This window comes from Lagopus leucura, unplaced genomic scaffold (genome assembly GCF_019238085.1).
Source record: "Lagopus leucura isolate 7727_CA_CO unplaced genomic scaffold, USGS_WTPT01 Super-Scaffold_739, whole genome shotgun sequence".
NCBI classification, from domain to species: domain Eukaryota; kingdom Metazoa; phylum Chordata; class Aves; order Galliformes; family Phasianidae; genus Lagopus; species Lagopus leucura.
This window is the reverse complement of record NW_024962255.1, coordinates 13,121,974-13,142,920: the sequence shown is the minus strand read 5'-3', so window position 1 is coordinate 13,142,920 and position 20,947 is coordinate 13,121,974. Positions and strand designations below refer to the sequence as shown.

The following is a 20,947-nucleotide window of genomic DNA, read 5'->3' as shown; positions in this document are numbered from 1 at the left end:
TTGAGGTTTTGGCTTATCTCACATAGTTCAAATATATTTGTGTATTTGAAAAGTACCAGCATAAGTTCATTTACACACACCTGACATTTATTTAATTTATATGGTCTTCAAAATGCATTTTTTACTAGAAATCAAGCCGGTGAAGACAATAACAATAGTAAACTATTTTGTGACATTATTTAAGCAGTGAAAATTAAGTGGCAACTATATAATGTATGACATGGTATCCAGTACGCAATACAATCATTCTGAGAATTTATGAGCTCCTTTTTAGTTTTCAGCATAATTCTGACTATTTACTGTCATTCGCTCATCTAAACATTGCTGCGGGTTTCAAAAATGGCTTAATAAAATATTTAAACAATATATTAACTTTCCTACTCAATATTATTTATTATAAAGTTAAACAGATTGTTACAAATTGTTTTCACATTAGAATTTCAGTAGTACCAGTATGAGTGGAAATAGCCATCCTTTCAAGTATGGGCTTTTAATATTTCTGAGCATCTATTTCTTGTTATTTGATTCTAATCAATATTCAACTTGGAATCTGGATTTTTTATGAAGTTTGAGGTAGTTCAAAAAGTTTGAATCTGAAATATAAACCTGCAGATAAATAACATGCTCTACTTCAAACTACACAATGTCAAAAACTTAGTCTTTCTTTACAGTTGATATGGCCAATCACAGAACCATAAAAGACAAAAATGTTGAGTATATAAATACACACACAAACACATGCACACACACATATAGGAACTTATTACTGAAAAGTTTCAAGTTACGCTTCTAAGAAGATATCTTCATATGGGAACAGCTAGAAAAAAAATTATAAGTTACTGAGTATTTACAACAAAGATGGTCTTTAAAATACAAAGGTTAAAATCCTAAACAGAATGGTACAAGTATCTTATATGAATTTAATTTTCATTAAAGCATAAACTGTTTTTGAGCAGGTTTATTCTTGTCAGTAAAGGAACATTTATTCTTAAGATTTTCTGATGTAATTGTAGCATTATTAATCCAACCCATCTGTTCTCAAAGAACACAAGAAACAATTCCCCTAAGTGCTTTTCAGCATCTTTATGACACTGGTTTCAGCAAAATTTCTTTTTTTTTTTTTTTTTTTTTTTTTCTGGTTGGAGGAGAAATTTTTTCAAAAATTTCTTGCTATTTTTGCCCTCACTTTGAGATTAATTCTAAGTCACAGAACATATATAAGATATAGAGATATAAATTTAGCAGAAATAAGAAATTCTATGAAAGCACCTAATCTGATTATCCTATCAATGTATTTGAAGAAAAACTGTAAAACAAACAGTAAATCTATTTGAGGCTGCTATGAAAGTAATGTCACCTATTTTATTGTGTCCATGATGTCAGAGGCAGATGGTGGCGGTACAGTAGTAGAGGCTGAATCTTCTCACCAATATTCCATCAAATTTTGTTGCCATGAGACAGATGGTGACAGGGGCAGTCTGAAAAAATGCATCTGACACCGCAGTGCATATGAAGCAAAGATGTGTCATTGAATTCCTCTATGCAGAATAAATGGCACCCACTGATAGTCATCAATGTTTGTTGAATGTTGATAGAGACCAAACAGTGGATGTGAGCAGTGAGGCAGCAGGTGCTGCATTTCAGCAGTGGTATCAGCAACGGTGAGTCACCTCCACTGGTGCCGATATTTACAAGGATGGCATGCAGGCTCTTATCCATCACTGGTGAAAATGCATTGCTAATGGTGACGACTATGTTGAAAAATGTTTTTTTCTGTGTCTGAGAATTTGATCTATCAAATAATGTTACAGAGATCTTTTTATCTGTTGCAGTTCCCATGGAAATGAATGTAAGGCATTATTTTTGGAGCAACCTATGTATCTACATTGCAGAGATACTTTGTCTTCTAATACTAACAAGTAATCATGACCCTATATTAGTAGTACAGTGTTTGAAATCTGAATCTGAATAACAACCAAAATTCAAATCAGTCTGAGGAGTTCAGTCTCAACTATACTCTCGTAGGAGCTACCCTACATCTCTAAGAAACGTTGGCAAAAGATCACAAATTCTTATTACACTACAGATATCTTATACTACCTCTTGTATCCAATGAACCACAGAAATTCTATATTAATATTGGGGATTATTGAATACAAATAAATAACTAGTCAAGAACAAAGTTCACCCTTCCTTTAACAAAAAAATCCTACTGTACCATTTGTAAAATTCACACCCTTTTCGGGTTCAGTTTATTCAGATTTTAAAAAGAAAGGCTATAAAAATACAGCATTAGGAACACAGAAGGTATCGATCCTCAAATGAAAGCAGATCCTCAGCATGGCCTGCATATCAATCTCTGATGATGCTAAAAGTTTTGGAAGGTTGTAGGTATCCTGAAACTACCAAGCTTTAGAGACTGCCTATTTTGCAAAGGCTGGTCTGCCTCAAATTCAACTGTGTTAAACTTCAAGTCTATTCTGATAGAAGAATATGCAACTATTTATTACGTTTTGTCCTAATGCTGGCTGTCAAATGGCAGTTCTGCAACTCACTAGCAGAAGTTAGCTTCCACTCTTCTACAACGGCTATTACACCAGGATTTAATTGCTATAAACAAAGAAGTAAAATCTAGCTTTCTCCTGGAACCCTTCTAGTTCCAGTGAAATCTGCAGGATTTCACCAAAGCTTCCACACTACATACAAAAACAGTGACACTGATCTATGAATTCAAGTATGTCCTTCAAAATAAGCAATCTTCATGCATATAAATTACAATTTATTAAACAAACAATACGTACTGAAACAAGAAAGATAGCAGAATTAAGCTCATGAGGCTGCCTGGTATGGCATATAACTTTCAAACTATCTTGTAATCCTGTAATATATTATCTATATATTCCATTTTCTTGAAGTTATCTTCATAATCAGGATGCTATCACAACTATCATGGGCATTGGAACTATTTTTAATTTTAATTTAAAGAGCAATTAAAGAAAGACAATGGATACACAAGATAATAAAGTAAGTGATTAGCAGGATGCAAATGACATAGGCTTAATGATAATACCCTATTCTATTCTCCAAAGGGCCTGTTGAGAGGAGCCTTTTCTACATGTGGTTGTTCAGCTAATGTGCCTCTGCCTACAATTACAACATTGCTGACACCATTAACCACTGAAACAACATCACTTTGTGAAATCCTTGTTGTCTCATTAAAATGCAAAGGGTCAGATAATTTACCACATTGTGTGTCTTCTTTCGCAGAGGGTAATTAGCAAGCATTACCCAGTATGAGCTCCTACTGAGAACTAGTGAAACTCTGTGAAATATTTTAAAAAATATTTAAAAAAATTTTTTGATGGAAATGTGCAAGATTAACAATGATAATCTTAATATACCTTTATAGTTAAGAGGCCTTGAAATATAGACTTTTAATATGTTGAATATCAGAAGACGTTATGGTTGGCTGTTTTAGAAACTAATCTTTAAATTTTCAGAAATTTCAGAAACTTATGCAATCTAGGTCTTGCTTAAACAAATCTAGACACGTATCTCCTTCTGCAATTAAGAACATTAAAGAAACAAAGAAACACAGCTGCCGAACACCTTAAAGTTTCTTAAAGGCTTACAAAGCAAATCTTTTTTCAGAAAGACTTTTTGCAGCTGAACACACAGATTGGAGTAGTACATTCAAATGTCCAAGTTCCTGTTAATTGAAGTCCTATACCATCATTTAAAACAACCTTGATAACATTCACTATTGGCTTATATCTCGTCAGGGAGCAGAATGATCTCTTATTCTTTAAATGGAAGTTTGGGGACATAAAACACATTCCAATAAAAGTGAACAGAAAATTATGAATTCATTAAACTACTTTGGTATCTTGTGCTATATATAATATTTATATTCCAACTACTGTAAAATATGCTTTAATATCTTTAGGCAACTATAAGGACTTAAATATTTATAAAATGGCTAAAGATAAAGTATAGCTCTCTTATTCCTACATACAGATGATGTAAGGCATGCAATCAAAGACAATAACACTTTCAACCCATTTGTCATCTTAAAGGAGCCTTTCAACTTCAGATCCCTTGTGTGCAATCTACATAAGAGTTGTTGCCTACATAGGCAACTCCAAAGGAGTTTGCTCCTTAAAAACTACCAAGAGTGCTATACTTCACATAAAACAGGGTTTTCTGAAAATGGAGACAAAACTATAAATTTGCAGGCAAAACAGCTCCAAGTGGGGCTTCAAAATACTGCTGTATTTATCTCTGGGACATCTGGGAACAGGAAGCATTTTGATTTAATATTTCATAACATAGAGGCAATTGCTTCCTTGCCTAGTGTATAATTAATGCTCATAAAAAGAGCAGTTTTTTTACTCCTCAGCATCAGAAATGCACGAAATAGTGCACCTTCATAATAAGGGGTTTGCTTTCAAGATGTTGAACAGCAAATAATAATAAAATAGAGTCACCATGGATTTATAACAGTCATGGGATGGTTAAATATATTTATAGTATACGTGTGAAATAACATGCTTGATGTACTGTGCTATCTACCTCTTTTTGCCCAGTTTTATCTTTCTCTGGCTGAAGCAGAAGACGTCCCGAAAGCAGAGGAGAAAGAAGCAATTGTGAAAGTTTGATGGCATTTGGGCTAGAACCTACAACCACTTCTCATATACATGGAAGTTGTATAAAAAAAATGCGTCTCTCCAGCCATTCCCTAACACATTTTTAGTTTATAAGCAACCGAATCAAAAATCTCCTTTCTTAGCAGTTTTTTTTCTCATCCTGGGAGAACTTTGAGGGAAAGAAGAAACTGTTCTCCATGCATTTAAGCTCCAGCAGCTAATGTTAGGATCCAGCTATGAGGAGAAAAGAGGAAATGTAAATGGTGCTAGGTGGGAACTTTTCTCTCTGGAGTTCTTGTGAAGAGTGGAAGGCTGGTAGTGTCCTGTTTGAAAGAAGGAAATGACTCCTAGCACAGACATCTTTGACATCCATGAAACAAAGTCAAAAGAACAGTCTGTCTCTCTTACTGTCTCTTTATTTTATTTCTGTCCAAATCTTGCAAAGACTTAGACATAATCTAACGTTACACAGGTGGATAGTTTCACTGAAGTCAGAGAGATTTATTAACTGGTATAACATTAAGGACATAACTTAAGTTTCGAACAAGAAAAGCATCTGATTGTAAACCTGCCAGGGCAAAGGCTATATTTTATTCCTGTATATATCAAGAGTATGACAACAAGCTCTTAATTCCATCTAGAGCTCCAATATGCTACAATGAAATAAAAAACAGCTATCAGTTGATCCATCTGGTTCAGCAGGATAAGAAGTCGTGCGCATGTTGAGAGTAATGCTAAGTTACTTACTTATCATAGTGACCTAATCTTCAAATATGGGATTTATTTTCTTTTTTTCCTTTTTTTTTTTTTTAATTAACTACAATTTGTTATTAGTTTGTTATTATGATGTAGGACACATGCAGGGAAATTAAAAAACCCTTATCTAGTTTTTCAATGACTAACTTCATTACTTGGGATGATCAGTCCTGGTTTTGAAAAATAATGAAACAAAACTACAACAAACATTCCAAAATTGAAACCAGAAAACGAAACCAGGCTAATTGGACTTGTGCAAGTTTATTTTAGCTTGCATAGTCTGTGATGCTTGAAATTTAGTGTCTATAATTCTGTGTATATTAATTTGATTTTATAGGATTTTCTGCAGAAAATTCCTGCCATGACATATTATTCAGGAGTTGATCCCTTTTTTTTTTCTTTCTTTCTTTCTTCTCTCTTGTTGGAGGATTTTATTACAAGAACAGTCAATGTAGGCCTAGAATGCCTCTCTTGTTGAAGTAGCATTCCTAGGGAAAATTCTCAGAAATTGAAGTGGTTCATAAAACAGTTGCATTTGTCACTAAGCTGAAATACATCTACTCTTCTGTACCATGAGTTGTCTTGTAATGCCCATTGAAAAAAATGCTACTATACAGCCCTTCCTTTCCGTACTTTAGACTGGTTTGAAACCATAATATTTGTTTTTTAACTGTTTAGCAAGGTGGGTGGTTTTTTTTGTTTTGGTTTTATTTTGTATTTTGTAATGAAACATACTGCTCCTATTATATAGGCCTGACTCAAAATAAGATGTAAATCACTATCCAATAAAAGCAAATTACTGAGTTTGGTATCTGAATTTATAACCCAGAGGCTACTCTGGTACAGTATTTATAAATCTCTAAACTGTTAAGTATAACTGTCTGGCTTTCGGGAAGAAAGCCAAATAGCATTTTTAGTTAGAACTCAAGAAAATATCTTGTGTTCATCTGGTGAGTAAAACAAGTTCCCACAATTTAAGACTCTGAAAGAAAGTACAGGAAACATGAAAAACTAGATAGGAATAGTCAATAAGTGTTACTTGAAGAAGAAAGGATGGAAAAAGTATGGGAAGATCAACAGAATGGGGGAAGAATTACTGGGGCTCCCCCAATTTACTGCCAAGGCAGAGCCCATCCCAGACTCCTTCCCAGGTGCTTTGGAGGAATGGAGTACAGATGCTTATCATGGATCTAATATTCTTTGATCTTCTCTCCAAAACACATCTATATAAAATAATTCATTTTCTAGTTGAGGGAACACAATTAGAATCAGAAAGGATCAAGCAATAAGAACAAATCTGCAGTATCTGAGGTTGGTTTTTCTTTCTGCCAACAAAAATGTAACTTTTTATAAACCTTTCTAGGAAGATTATCAATGAACATCTTGTTAAAGATAAAAAGAGGACTCCACTTATCACAAATAAAAGATCTGAGTTTATGAATCATTCTGTGAAGATGTAGCCAGAAATCCAACTTTACCAAATTTTATATTTCAGAAGTTGAGATGTCCTACGGAAAATGGCAAGGTTTGCTGCAGATTCAGTGGGATATACTTTGGCTTTGTCCTTGGAATCTACATCTCTCAACTCATTCTTTGGACATCAGATTCTGCATTCCTCCCATTTAGTGAGTCTAAAAAGTTGCCCAGTCAGATTAGAAACCTTCAAAAGCCCTTAAAATAGTTTCAGCATGAGAGATTTTAACAACAGAAGTCCAATTTGAAGGATTTCCTTCTCTTTTTGAGTAGAATAACACAGTACACTTTATGTAGGGGAGTCTAGTAAATCCTTCCACAACAGTTAGGTTTTTCCTTCTAATATATGCTGCTCCTGTGTTGTCACCAGCTAGACAGTGATGATGAGCATAGATTTGACAACTTAAGTAGTTTAGTCTCATCTGTTCTGGGTACTCCAGGGTCTGCAGTAATTCTGGTCCAGAATTTATTTTGTTTTCTCTGCCTTGGAATTGTGAGGACAAGTAAGCTACTTATTCCGTTTCCTTCAGAAGGTCAAGGCACTGTACTCCCAATGGTTAGTAGATAATACTAATATTAACAGTATCAGTTAGTATTCAAGACAGACAGACCAGAGAACAAAGATGTTGTCAGAATATTTACCAGGTCTGGACAATTGATGCAAGCCAGCTCAAAAGCTGAAGAATATTTTAATGATATGAAGAGACACTACCAAGTCTTTGTTTCTGCGTGATAACTCCTTTGTCCTTAATAAGTTCACCTTGAACAACTAATGAGAAAATACTTTGTTGATATAAACGAGATTAATTCAGGAGACTTTCTTTTATCAGTTAATTTAGCTTGGTTATGTGTTTAAAAAAAAATTCTGGAAACCAGAGGCCTTACTGTTATAGAATTTTGCCTACCAAGAAAATTTGCCATGGCATGTCCTTTGCTCCTTCTACAAGCCCCTTTATCACCAATTTCTATGTCCAGTTGTTGGTATGATTCTATCTCCCTTGCTGGAAAGGGGTGGCTTTGATGGATGCAGAAGGTTGGCTAGTTCTGAATGTTTATGTGACTAGGGTGGAAGTGACTTTGGAGTTAAGGGAGGTGAAGAGGATGAGCCCCTGTAGAAAAGGGAATGAAATCTCAAAATTTGATAGTTCTTTTTTCCTCATATAAAGAGAAGACAAAGTATTTATAGACATGGCACTATATTTCTGTATAGTATGACTATTTCATACTGGCTTATCAGGATTTATTTAAGAATCAGATCTGTATCCTGCTTATGGCGCACCTTTTGTATTGGCAACATCTGTTACTGAAATGAAATAGTCACAGGCAAAAATTTGAATGATCTTTATTCATTCAATAACCTATAGATTAAATGACTGTCACTTTTTTCAGATAATTATATATAAGGTATTCCTATGAGATTGCACTTAGTGACTAGAGCATTATATTGACCTTCTGCTTGGAGTAGCAAGGCTAATTCCCTCGTTAATTTCCCTCACCAAAAATCTTGCCATGTAGGCTCTGTGTTTCTCACATATACTGTTCACATATACTGTTTTGTTTTTATTTCTTCTCTTTTCAACACCCTCTCAAAGGTCTACTGATGTTCTTTCACAAACCGAGATTTTCTACAGTCAGTGTTCCTGTGATCAAAAATAGACATCACATAAAGGAGCAGCACAGAACCCTTTCAAGGGATGGTAGTGGTGAGGGAAGTCATTCAAAATGATGCATTCAGAACTAGAAAAGCTTAATGTGGCAATACTTAAGTCTGCATAAGCTAATGTGAACTGAAACATTTTCCCAGAATAAGACCCATGAAAAAATAACCAACAAGCTGGTAGTAAATTTTTGGTTTTGAGATCAAAAATATCAAATCCCATTTAACATCCCAGTAAAAGAAAGAATCTGAGTGGCTGTATTCCATTTTTCCAGTGAATTTCTAATAATGACCACAAGTCATCATAATGGGAGTAAGTCAGACTCTTTTTATAATTTTTTCATGGTAATTCTAAAATACTTGGGGTTGCCTTGTTTGTGGGCCCTGGAGTTGAAACTTCAAACAAACATGAAATGGAAAAAAGATCTTTTTCTCCCTCTTTAAATAAAGTTGTTATCCAGAAAACTATCTAAACTAGTTTTGAAAAATTCAAATTCTTAGTTTTCCAGTGCAATTTAACTCCAATATGAAATTCCAACACACTCCGCTACCTTTTTCTTTTCCTAATTCTGATGAAGTCTTCTGTATTCAAGCTCTTTCTATGCATAAAAAGTTAAACTTTTTCCTCTGATATTTGAGTTATAATTTCTAATTCTTGATTACAGTGTGGAGAGAGCAATTACCAAACTTAGTTTTCACATTCCTTAAGGGAGAACTATCTTGAGTTCATGCTCACAGGAAAACTGCAGACCAAATCACTCTCTCTTCTACACCTACAGTTAAATCAGGGCTGGATCCAGAGAGAATATTTGCTGTACCACTTACTACATTCATTAAAGGTAGGACTTCAAGCTGCAAGACCCTTCAGGGATGGAAAGATGATTTTTTTTACATTGATGGTCTCTGCCAGGGTGCTTATGAGTGCTTTGCAGCTGCTTTGCACAGGCACAGTTGGTGTAAAATAGCCTTTGGCTACCAAGGAATCAGTCCCACTCTTTCAGCAAAGACTGAAGGATTTTCTTCAGTCTTTAAATGGGATGAGTGTATGTCAAAGCATGGGAAAAAATCAGCTTTGAGTTAATTCAAAGTGGCTTTTTGATCAAGAAGGCACAAAATAAAGAGACATTTAATCTTAAATTCTTGCTCTTTTTGTTTTACTTTTTGACTTGTGTTACTAAGCTTTTTTTCTCTTTGGCTCCAATGCTCCAATGTGCTTCACATAAAAATGAAATCTTGTTAGACAGAAGCAGCAGGTATTCAAAATTTAATACAAATTAGCTTTGGCTACATAAAAGCAACTGCCCTGATGAGAAAACCACTGAGCAGGGCATGATGAACACGCAATGATTTTTAGATTTTTTTTTAAGCAAAACTTTAACAAAAAGAAAAAGAAACATGCAAAAAACAAGAAACAGTTTCATGTTCATTCATTTTTACTCTGCAGGATGTGCTTTGTGATGTAGCAGAGAAACTACGTGACTGCCCCTTTAAAAGCCATCATACCAATCAGCAGGTTTAACTGTCAAGGAAGCTGATGTAGGGCTCTTTGAATTACTGAGTGAGGGATATTCTTCCTGCCAGGTCCTGTCCCCTGTAGGCACTGCAGAGAAGTATTATAGGGCAGTCCTTACCTTGGGAATTAGCCTGCAAGACCCCAATGCTGTCATCAAACTGCATAGATTTGATGTTGAGTGACGCCAAGATGCATTCCTTGTCCTGCAGCGAAGCATCATCAATATTATTCTGATTGGCTGACAGGATAACGCACATGTCGCAGAGGTTGATGTTGACAGCCCTTAAATCAGCCCGACTTAATGGTGTACCCTTCGGCACAGAGAAAAAAAGATTGGAGGGGTTGGGGGGGGGGGAAGGTTGCAGGAGAGGAAAAAAAAAGAAAAACAAATTAAAGATTGAGAAGGAGCTTTGGGAAATTATTTAACAAGTATCTTTTTTATGCTCTGACATTAAGCTGGTCTAACTATGTGCCAGGGAATAGGAGATGTGTGCTAATCTAAAGGGTAGTTGGTGCTGATGGCAGCATTTTAGGTTCAGTCTCAATACTCAGTCAAGCTAATACTAACAAACAAGAAAGAGGAATAATGCCAGCGTTCTGCATCTCATCGGTGACTTGAAATTGTCTTGATTTAAGTTGCTATCATGTGGCAATCTCTAGCTCTCTGAATAACTCTTGAATAACAAGAGGCGTGTTTTAAATGTTCTTTTATCTACTACCAAGTGACAATGTTTAAACAGAAAAGTACTACGTGTCCTACACATCTGAAATGTAATCAAGATAAAGCTGTTATTTCAATCTAGACCAATACACAAAAAAAGATCTTAATCCTTTTCAACGCATGTTTTTGGTACGTCTGGAAGGAAAACACATTGATCTTCAAGGTTGTGTGATCAAACTGTTTGCAACAGAAACAAGGCTGACAATGGATATAACTAATGTATCACCCTCTGTTACCACAATTCTCAATTAGAGATGGCAATATTTAAAATTAAACATTGTGGTAGGCCATGGGTTTCATAGTTATCACAACAGAGACATGACACTTAACCAATTACGTTTTCTTTGATGATAAAAGTTGTCTTCACATACAACAGTCTGTATACCTCTAGTTACAAAATTTCCTATCTATTTCATAAGGGCTGCAAGATCCATGAAAAACAGCATGATTTTCTATGGAAACAAGATTCTGATGTGCCACATCATATGGTTTGGCACCCAAAGAGCCTAATGCTAATGAGATTAAGCTGTACCTTTTGTAACACAATGATTTTCACAAAACACAGCCAAGATCCTAGACTGTTAGCTCCTAATCAATCACGGTGAGCATCTCCTGAACTTCACTCAAAATACTCAATGCAAAAGTGAATTTAAAACATGCAAAGTAAAGGCAGGACTCAATTCTTCTTCAGTGACAGCCACTTAGTTTCAGATGACTGCATAATTATTTCAAGTTACTTTAAATAATTTGAGGCCAAACACCTTTTGGAAAATAGCATACATTGAATGGATAAGGTTTCACCATAAAGCACTCAAAACTTAAGATATGATTATTTCTGCCACCTTAATTCTGCTCTTTGTGTCTGTACTATGCACCAAGAGAAGCAGGATTCCTGTGGGGAAAAATAATATGTAATCATGTAATTAATTAAAGACTTACTCTTAATGACTTTATGCAAAGGGACAGAACTAAGTCTGCCTGAGGATATTTAAAATTGGTATTTGCTTCCTTTTAAGGAGTTTACTCAGCAGCTTAACAATATCCTTAAGTATAAACTTTATATGAAATATCCAAGGTTTTTGTTTGTTTCAAACCAGAACAAATGTTTATATACTGAGATGCAACAACATCCCCTATCAGAGATTAGCAGCAAGCTTTACTTTGTGAACAAAAGCATAGAGAATAAGGAAATGGGTTTGAGTGGCCTCCATTTAACATACGACTTCCACCAGTATGATCTCAGTCACTTTAGTAGACATCTAACAAAATAATGCTGATAATTTTAACTTAATATCACCATTCAGAATAAAATAGGCTAGGACAAATAAATAACTAGATAGATAAATAAACACATAAAAGCCTTAAAGTCTGCATGGTCTTTAGCATCCTTCATTGCTGTATAAGTAAATAACTCCTTTATACATTCTGTATTTTTAAATGTGAATTAATCAGTCATTTAAGCTGCTTAACCTGAAATTTGTCTGAAATTCTCTAAAATTGGGTGCAAACTGATTAGAATAAGTAATGCCGCTTCAGAATTTCAAATAAAAACTTTACAAACACACAATACATTACTGTATCATATTAGATAGCTTGGAAGTAGCAGCTAGATTCCATTCTGCTCCAATAGTACTATCAATTTAATTCTGATTCCCTATATTCTTTAGCCTTCACAGTGACTGGAATTAAAAGGGATTGGCAGGAAGAGGAGGATATTAACAGACTAAATCTGATATTTACACCATTTTTGTGACGGTGGAGAATCTTGTAACATCTGTTGGGTCAATTTCCAGAAAAAAAAAGCCAAGGACTAACAATAAAACTGTATTTAATGTAACAAAGTCTGAATTTATGAGGAAGTGAAGGCTGTCTTTCCATTCTGCTGCTGTTTTCTTGATTATGCAGTTCAGATTACAACCATCATTTATTCGTTTTCAATTGTTGAAATGTAGTTATTAGGAACTGGTAAATTCATAATTTTTCACTGAGAAAAACATCCAAACCCATTTTATAAAGAATAAAGCATTGCTCTTGTATTTATATCTTAGGGTCATTTCCCTCCTGACTCTGTGGGACATTTGTAGTTTTGAACATACCAGATCAGTAGCGTGGAGGTCTTCACTGTTTTGTGTGCACAAGAGAATGATACTAATATAGAGAAGTGGAAAAATAGGACCTTTGAATTCTGGTTTCAGTGGTTATCCTACTAAGATCAATAAGAAACCTTTCCTTGATTTCAAAATGGTAAGGATATTTTAGAATAGATATGGTAGGAATTGAAATGCTATGACAATTTTCCTATAATGTTAGCCAACCTCCAGTACGTTTTAAAAAATATAGACACACATTATGTAGGTAGTGTACAGTAACAATATTTTTAAAAGGTTTTGTGAGTATAAATACAACTATAATTTCATAAATAACAACTGTCATTTCATGAGGGAAATCACACCAGAGCAGACTACATGCAGTGCACTGCAGTGAATGTCTGATATGTAACACAACCAATACGTTTGATAGCAGCTGAAATTCATCCAATGAGGATGATGAGGCACTGAACACTGCAGCAAATATCTTCTAATAAGGTCTCACAGGGCTCTGTTTTCATGGATACAGTAAAGGGAAAAGCTAAGTCCTCAGGCCTATAAGTAGACAAAAGTAAAAAAATGCCTCTGATCAAAGTCCATATGAATCTGTCCAGTTGGTGTCCTAAATCACAAAATATCAATAATATGGCTTTGGACTTACAGGCAAGATTGAAACCTTGGGGAAGTTATGCAGTGTCTCCCATTCCCTTCTCAGGTATTCAAGTGAACCCACAAACACAATGTGCTTGAGTTCATGGTAGTGAAAGTTGCTGGCTCGTAATGGCATCACTAAATTTCTTAATCCAATCAAAGCAGATTTAACATCCCCAAATATGCAAACGACTACATGCCCACTTAAAACTGTCATCGCTGCTTCACTTCGAGTCTAAAAAACAAAACAAAATGAGAAGGGAGAAATGAAACAAAGGGAAGCTTAAATCATATACTGAGTTTTAAATCATGAAAAATGCAACTATCAATATTGTTTATGCACAAAGAAGCATTTCGATAATAGGCTGTTCATTTTCATACTTATTTATCCTTCATTAAATATGCTCAGAAGAAGAAAATTCCGTTCTTGGTAACAAATCCTTCAGCGTTCAGAAAGACGTACTGAACCAAATTCTGATCCTTTATATGTTGCTGCACAAGTGGATTAAGACTGGTTATAACAACAGAAGCACTGTGTATTTAGTTAAGAACAAAATGTGACCTACAGTGCACTTAGCTGTTAGGGGGATTATAGGAAATATATGCAAAATCATGCCCTAGCTTACAAATCTCTAGTGTTTCAGGATCAATTTGAAAATGAAAACAATGAGTGCCCAGTGGTCTTAGTAGGTCTTCATGGCATCACAGGAACCTTGTGTGTCTTCTTATTCTCTCAGGGTCAATACACCTATTTTAGGACAAGCTGCTACTACCACGAGAAGCATTTGAAGAACCCTCTGCATGGCTCTGCTTTACAGTGAATGCCCACTGCATTTCACAGAGCTCCACTTAGTAAGAAACATCTCATGTGCAAGGCCATGACTAATAGTAACTTCTCAAGCCAATCAGACTTTTGGAGTTGCTGAAAAAAAAACAAACAATAAAATAAACACCAACTCATGGAGAACATTTAAATGATGCTCAGAATTACCTTCTCATCTCAAGACAAAAATTACATTTTTGCACTAATCTCATCAGTGGCAGTATCAGTTGAGTAGGCAATTCAAAAACCATTGTGATTAAATAAAGTCATTATGAAACCATGATCTTCGTATCTCGAGCCAATCTTAATATTACTGCATTCCATCAAGTAACTGCAGATCCACTCATATCATATATCATATTGTAAAGAAGTTTTGGCAATGAATAAGACTGCAGTGAACTGCAGTTTTCTCCCCTAAATTATCCATGCTGTAAGCACTGTTTCTGAATTGTGGAAGTTTGACAACATATAAAACAGACCGGAATATGAAGCAGAATTATTCATTACATGACAATTAGTAATTTTCTAATTTGTTAAAAAAAATAATGATACATAAGTTTTCATTTTCTCTTGGGCAATTAACATGACTGCCCATTTCTACCATAACAGTGGTCTTGGCTCTTAAAACAAGTGAACACAGAAGTGAATGCTGGAGTTGAGCATGTAAGTCATCCCATGTATGTACACATGGGTCTGAACTACTGAGATTTTAGAAGCCAGAAAACAAGATCTTACTCTATAATCATTAATCTGTATGTAGTTACGTATATTTGTATGGAAAAAAAAAAAAAAAAAAAAAAAAAAAAGGAGTTGTTACTACCTGGTAACATTGGAAACTTGTAGAGTCAACACATACATTGAAAAAAAAATTATTTTCTGATTGAGGCATCATCAAACATCAATTAGAAGACAACTTCAGAAATCTTTAAATTATATTCTAGTTTGTATGTCTGTGATCTCTAAGGATAATGTTAAATTTGCATAGATCATAATGTAGGCATAAATTGTAGACTGAGTTTGAGAATGTGTAGGGAAGCATTTTGTTTATAAAGTCTTCAGCAGTGATGATGCACGAAACAGAAAGATCCTGGCCAGAGTCACAAATTCAGAAGCTAATAGGGAGAAAAACTGAAATGATATCATCAAGAGATAAGAAGTGAGGCAGTCCATAATGACATTTTCAGATAAATACTCTTCAGAGTGGGACAGCATATAAAGGTCATTTTGAGTCATCTGCTAAAATGCGTTCAGAACATGAAGGCAGATTTCTACTGCTGTCTATTACAAAACACTATGCAGCAGATCTGCATTTCCTTGCCTGCTGAATACATATAAACACAGACTAATTAAAATTGTTCAGCTAGCTCTGTCCCACAGCTCAGCCTCTGAAATTTAGAATTGACTTGCTTGACTGTCTAAACACTGATACTGCAATACCAAGCAATGTCATGGTTATTACAGAAACCCCTGAGGAGAAGGGGAAACAAGCTTTTTACCCCTGATTGTTACAATAAACCAGGGCTGTCACCATCACTGGATGCACCATGCCACAGTGCAGGAAAATCTAAGAGAACAGGCTGAGGAAAAGCTTTATAAAGTGCGACAAACTGAAGATCCAACAGGGAGTTCATTTCAAATATCATCAGTTTTGTGAATGAGATCTGGAGTTAGTTACTTGTTACTTTTAGGTATGAGTACATGAACACAAGTGGCACAAACCTTTACTGAGCAAGATAGATTGTGATAGGCCTTCTAATTATTTTTAATGACTTGAGTCAGTTTGATGGCTTCCTCAGTTAAACAAACGAAACAAACATAAAGTAGGCTCTCACTGAAACATGCTATGGAAGCAGATTAGTGATACTACTTACTCTGGCCTATTTGGGCATCTTGACATGTTGGAAATTGAGAGAGAAGTTTAAAGAGAGCAAAATTCATATAAATAAATAAAAGATAATGCAAAACAATGCCTGCTATTATTAGAATTGTTACTACCTTGCTTAAAGAGACAAATGGGGTAAGTAAACATTTAAATATTTCCAGCATGAATTCTCTAAAGATTTAAACTCAATATGCAAATTTCAACTTATGAAAAAAAAATTTGGACCACTTTTATTATTATATTTGGCATATGGGTTTACATAACTGCAGTTCCTTAATGGAAACAGTTAGCTTCAATTTCATAATTTCACTGTTTCTGTTTTCAATATGATAGCACAGTTTATAAATTAATTGATTAAATATCAGTTTTATCAGTTCAAAAACCTCTTCTCATCAATACCTACCAAAATGACCTTTTCAATATCCTTGGCCGGACACCAATGAAACATTCCTGTAGAGTCATATTTTTTCACATTGGCATCCATATTGTCAATCTGTTCATTGCCAGGAATTAACAAGGGGTCATGCCTGGGGAAAAACAAGTTGAGGACAACGTAAGTGGAAAATATTATGAATTATGGATGGAAAGATATCCCAGGAGCAATGTACAGAGGGAAAAAAGTAAAAAATGAAATGAATTTACACTTTAACATGCTTCCTATTAGGCACCTTAAAACAAAAGCTAAAAGCAAAAAATGGTTAAGGTTTAAATATGAAGTGCAGTTTGAAATATTTTCTATATGTTTTCTACACCAATAACCATTTGGCTTTAAGCAGGGCTTTCTGACACCATCATGTCTATGAAAGTTTTTTTTTCCAGTCCCACTTCTCAAAAATAAATATCAGAGTTGCTATTAGAATCTGCAATGAAGTAGAAGGGATAGGAACACAGCCCCATGCTGACTGACTGGCATAAGTATGGAAAGCCAATTGCTTGCTTTTACCACATACAACTTCTGACGTGATGCTCTTCACAGTAAAAGCTTTAACAGGCTGCACTTTAAATATTTTAGCAATTTGCCCAATCATATTTTGCATTCCCAAACTGAAGCCCTTTAAAGATTCAGCAGTATGTCATTTTAGAGCAGACTGACTAACAAATGCGCACATCTGGAATACATGATTTTAATACCAAACAACAATGTCCATTTTTTTTCTGACAACTGTATTTGTGATAACCTCTTAAGTGTTGTGAAGTTTTTTTGTTTGGTTTGGTTTCCAAAAGATTTGAAAGCAGAAGGCTTTTCAAAGAAGAAGGAAATCAATATTTTTATAAACTTGCTTTCCAGCAACATAGCTACACTCAAGCACAGATACATACAAGAGAGAATCCTTTATTTATATACTAAGAATCAGACATTAGACTGAGAAGCAAGTGACTCAAGAACTCTTAGATTACAGTGACGATCCCTCTGTGACATCATTAATTAGTAGCATTAAATGAGGACCTTGTTTGCAAAGCACAGGAAAAACGGACCCCTGAAATCTTAAAACTAAGCAAGGAACAGATCTGAGTCTGGCAGAACTATAGTCCTAATGTTTCTGTTGTGAATGCTAGAAATATTCTAATAAAGAACAAGTACAAAGAGTATATTAAAGAATAAAATATTTTGCAATATAGGAATGCACTAAATAATCAGAGGCAGGCAGACAAATTTTAAAGGAGTTTCTTTTCTGCAATCTTTTAAAGAAAATATTGGTTGATAGTAGTTGAACTCTCAAAACTGGCAAGTTTCCTGCTTTTCAAGCATTTGAGCAAGCAGGCTGTGGTAAGGCACTTGCTTTTCCATTGTCCACTACAGCAAACTTTGAATGCCGTTCACGGTATAAGTTAAATTACACTGAATACTGTCTAATAAGTTATCATGCTTATGGCAGTTAAACATGTATGGCTTAAGAAAGGCATATTCTCTAATTCCTTTTAGGTTATTAATTTGTGTAATTTCACAGACGTTTTAAATAGTTATTTTTTATATAGACGTATATGTGTTTATCAATCTATCTATCTATCTATACTATTGAATGTTTTCCATGTCTGTCTCTGTTTCTAAATAAGAAACTTGGTCAAAAGGTGAAGAAAGCATCAAGAGCATCAGCTGTGAGATGGTTTTCTTTTTTATTTTTTCCCCACGCTTTCACAAGACAATTCTCCATGAGCCTTTCCTAGAGTAGTACTGAAATAAAAGCAAAGTTCACTAATCAAATATTCCAAATTTTCTTCTTCTCTTTCTGTTCATCAGTGAAACTACATTAAACCAATCTAAAAAATGCCACATTCTTACTTCCTAATCAGTGTGCCCTGTCTTCTCTGAGACTAAACAGATCAGCTGAAGCTTTAACAAAAAAGAGTACTTAATAACACTCTAATCTTTTCACAGAAAGGATACAAATTGAAAGGTGATAACAGATATTTGACATCAAATGATGTTCTGCTGTCTTAAGGTCTGAAACAAGTTTTAGTGTATGAGTGCTCTAAGTCTATCGTACTTCTCTCTTCGATAAGGGCTTTGCATACTATTTAAGGAATATTCAAAGTAATTTGTGCCAAAAATAAATTAGAATTTTACCTAGATATTTTGCTTTCTTTTTATTTTAGAGCTTAGTGCTATGGAAGGAGCAAAGAGTATGAATAATCGTATATAAGTTTCTATTGATGTTTTAGGTAATTTTTATTTTTATTTCTTATATATGTTACTTATTTGCAAGATAGTAAACTATCTGGATCCTCTACTTTCACTTGGATTACAGAATCTTAAAAGCAGCAAGCAGGAAGGGACATGCAACAAGAAAGTATGCAAATAGATTCTGTTGTACTACTTTTGTTGTACAGGAATTAAACACTGCCTGAGAAGGACACTGTGATAAGACTAGTGGCACTATGTTACAGGATCTCCGTTCTTTTGTATATAATTGTACTGATTAAATTTGAATCACCTGAGCTACGCTAATATTTTCATGTTTTTAGTCAGTAATTTTTTATCTTCAGTAAAGCAATCACTGGAGATGCCTTCAAAGGTTGAAAATTGTTTATTACTAAGCTTAAACTTTTTCCTCAGATGACAGAAAATATTTAAAAACAAAAATGATCTCCAAACTTGTTTGTGTTTTAATTCCTGCTCTTTTTATGAATTGCTACATTAATAGCACACTATTACTACTATAGATATATATATACTGTCATAAATCTGATGATGAAAACCCGTTTCACAAATACGCAAAATTAATTAAGACAGACACAGAGAGGCCAGTGCTGTCAAATCTGCCTAAGGGGCTTAACACCTTCTTCCCATTAAAATCCATGTCGCAAGAAGTATTACAGTTGTCCTTACAGCCAAATCAGTGACTAAGTATTTCTAGAGCCCTTCTATCTGCCTTGCCCTTGAAGATGTGCCTGTCAAACTCTGCCTGAGTTGCATTGGCTGGTTATTCTGGAAGAACTGCATTTGCGTTGTAGCCACGCTGCAGACGTGATCTCCAGAGATATTAAGATATCTTGATGGCTTGAAAAAAGCTTGAAAAATTCACACAATGTTTGTTTTGACTTTATGCTTGCGTTGGCTTGCAAAGCATCTGGTCATTCCAGCTAGGAAAATATAAGCTTGTGGGAAAAGAGAAAAAAAAGTTGAGTTCCTCTCATTCATAATCTCAGTTTAAATATAACTTCTCTGGTTCTCACGGTGGATACTATATACACATGATTTAAAATGGAGAGCAAAATACAATCCTTTCAATTTTTGAAAAGCATGTTACATCAGTTATGATAAATTAAACTTGAGAAAGATAGCAAAAAGAAAGTATCAACCCCCAGAAGCTTGACTGGAAGACAACAGCAAAACCATAAATCCCATGTTCAGGAAACTTGCTACAAGAAAGCCAACATTACATTTTAAGGAATACTTTCCTTGCAGTATAACTAGTGCAAACCCTCAGTTTTTGAGTCTGGATCTTCCATGTAATGACAGAAGGACAGAATTGGGAAGACTGACAATTGTAAGCATATCCTTTGTCACCTTGTCTTAACCCTGCAGCTGTCACTTAAGTGCAATTGTGCATGAGAGAAATATACATTCACAGATCTCCAGTGGAATTCTTCTGTATTATGGGAGCTAGGAATTAGAATACCACAGGACGAGTACAGACCCTGATGTTTTTTTGAAAACTTGTAGTCTTTTCACATCATTAAAAAAAAATACTTTTTTTTGTTGTACCCTTATATAAAAATCAGTGGCAAAAACATCCCCAAGAGCAACACATCCTCTCTTTTTCACGTTCTTGTAAAAGTCTGCTGTTCTACCCTTCTCATGCAGATAAACCATGCGTAGACTTTGTACACAATATGACAGTAAGCTGTCTGCTACTTGAGATTCAGGGTCTTGAAACTCACCATGCATATATGCCATGGACTTTCGAGTTTTCCTAATTGATTTTGTGTGTGAATGTGGGTGTGTGTTTGTGAGTGCAAGCACACACATAACTTTAGAAGGAAGGACGTGGTTTGCTGAAGACAAGATTGAAGGCACACTAGAGAACGTTTCATGCCTTTAAAATTTCTCCTACAGCTATCCTAACAAATTGTGGCAATTAACATGTTGTTAGTGTTAGATGTATGCAGCCAGTGCAGGTGCTAATAATTGAAAAAGCATTTAGAGCTTTTACACCCTGGCTGAATATTTCATGATGTGCTGCATGTTTCACTATTTACTCAGTGGGCCTCTGTCACTTCAATCTTCTCTGACTGC

General features: G+C 34.9%; 1 protein-coding gene across 5 annotated transcripts in view; it reads right to left on the bottom strand.

Moving 5' to 3' along the window:
* Positions 1-20,947, bottom strand: part of KCNMA1 (potassium calcium-activated channel subfamily M alpha 1) — a 431,920-nt gene that overhangs the window by 31,700 nt on the left and 379,273 nt on the right. For 4 of the 5 annotated variants that reach the window (XM_042863223.1, XM_042863224.1, XM_042863220.1 and 1 more), the window contains 3 exons: positions 16,613-16,736; positions 13,515-13,739; positions 10,164-10,356 (listed from right to left, as the gene is read on the bottom strand). In XM_042863223.1, coding sequence (XP_042719157.1) covers positions 10,164-10,356; positions 13,515-13,739; positions 16,613-16,736 — 542 coding nt within the window. The remainder of the gene's footprint in view (positions 1-10,163; positions 10,357-13,514; positions 13,740-16,612; positions 16,737-20,947) is intronic. The other variant, XM_042863221.1, reaches the window with a different exon arrangement.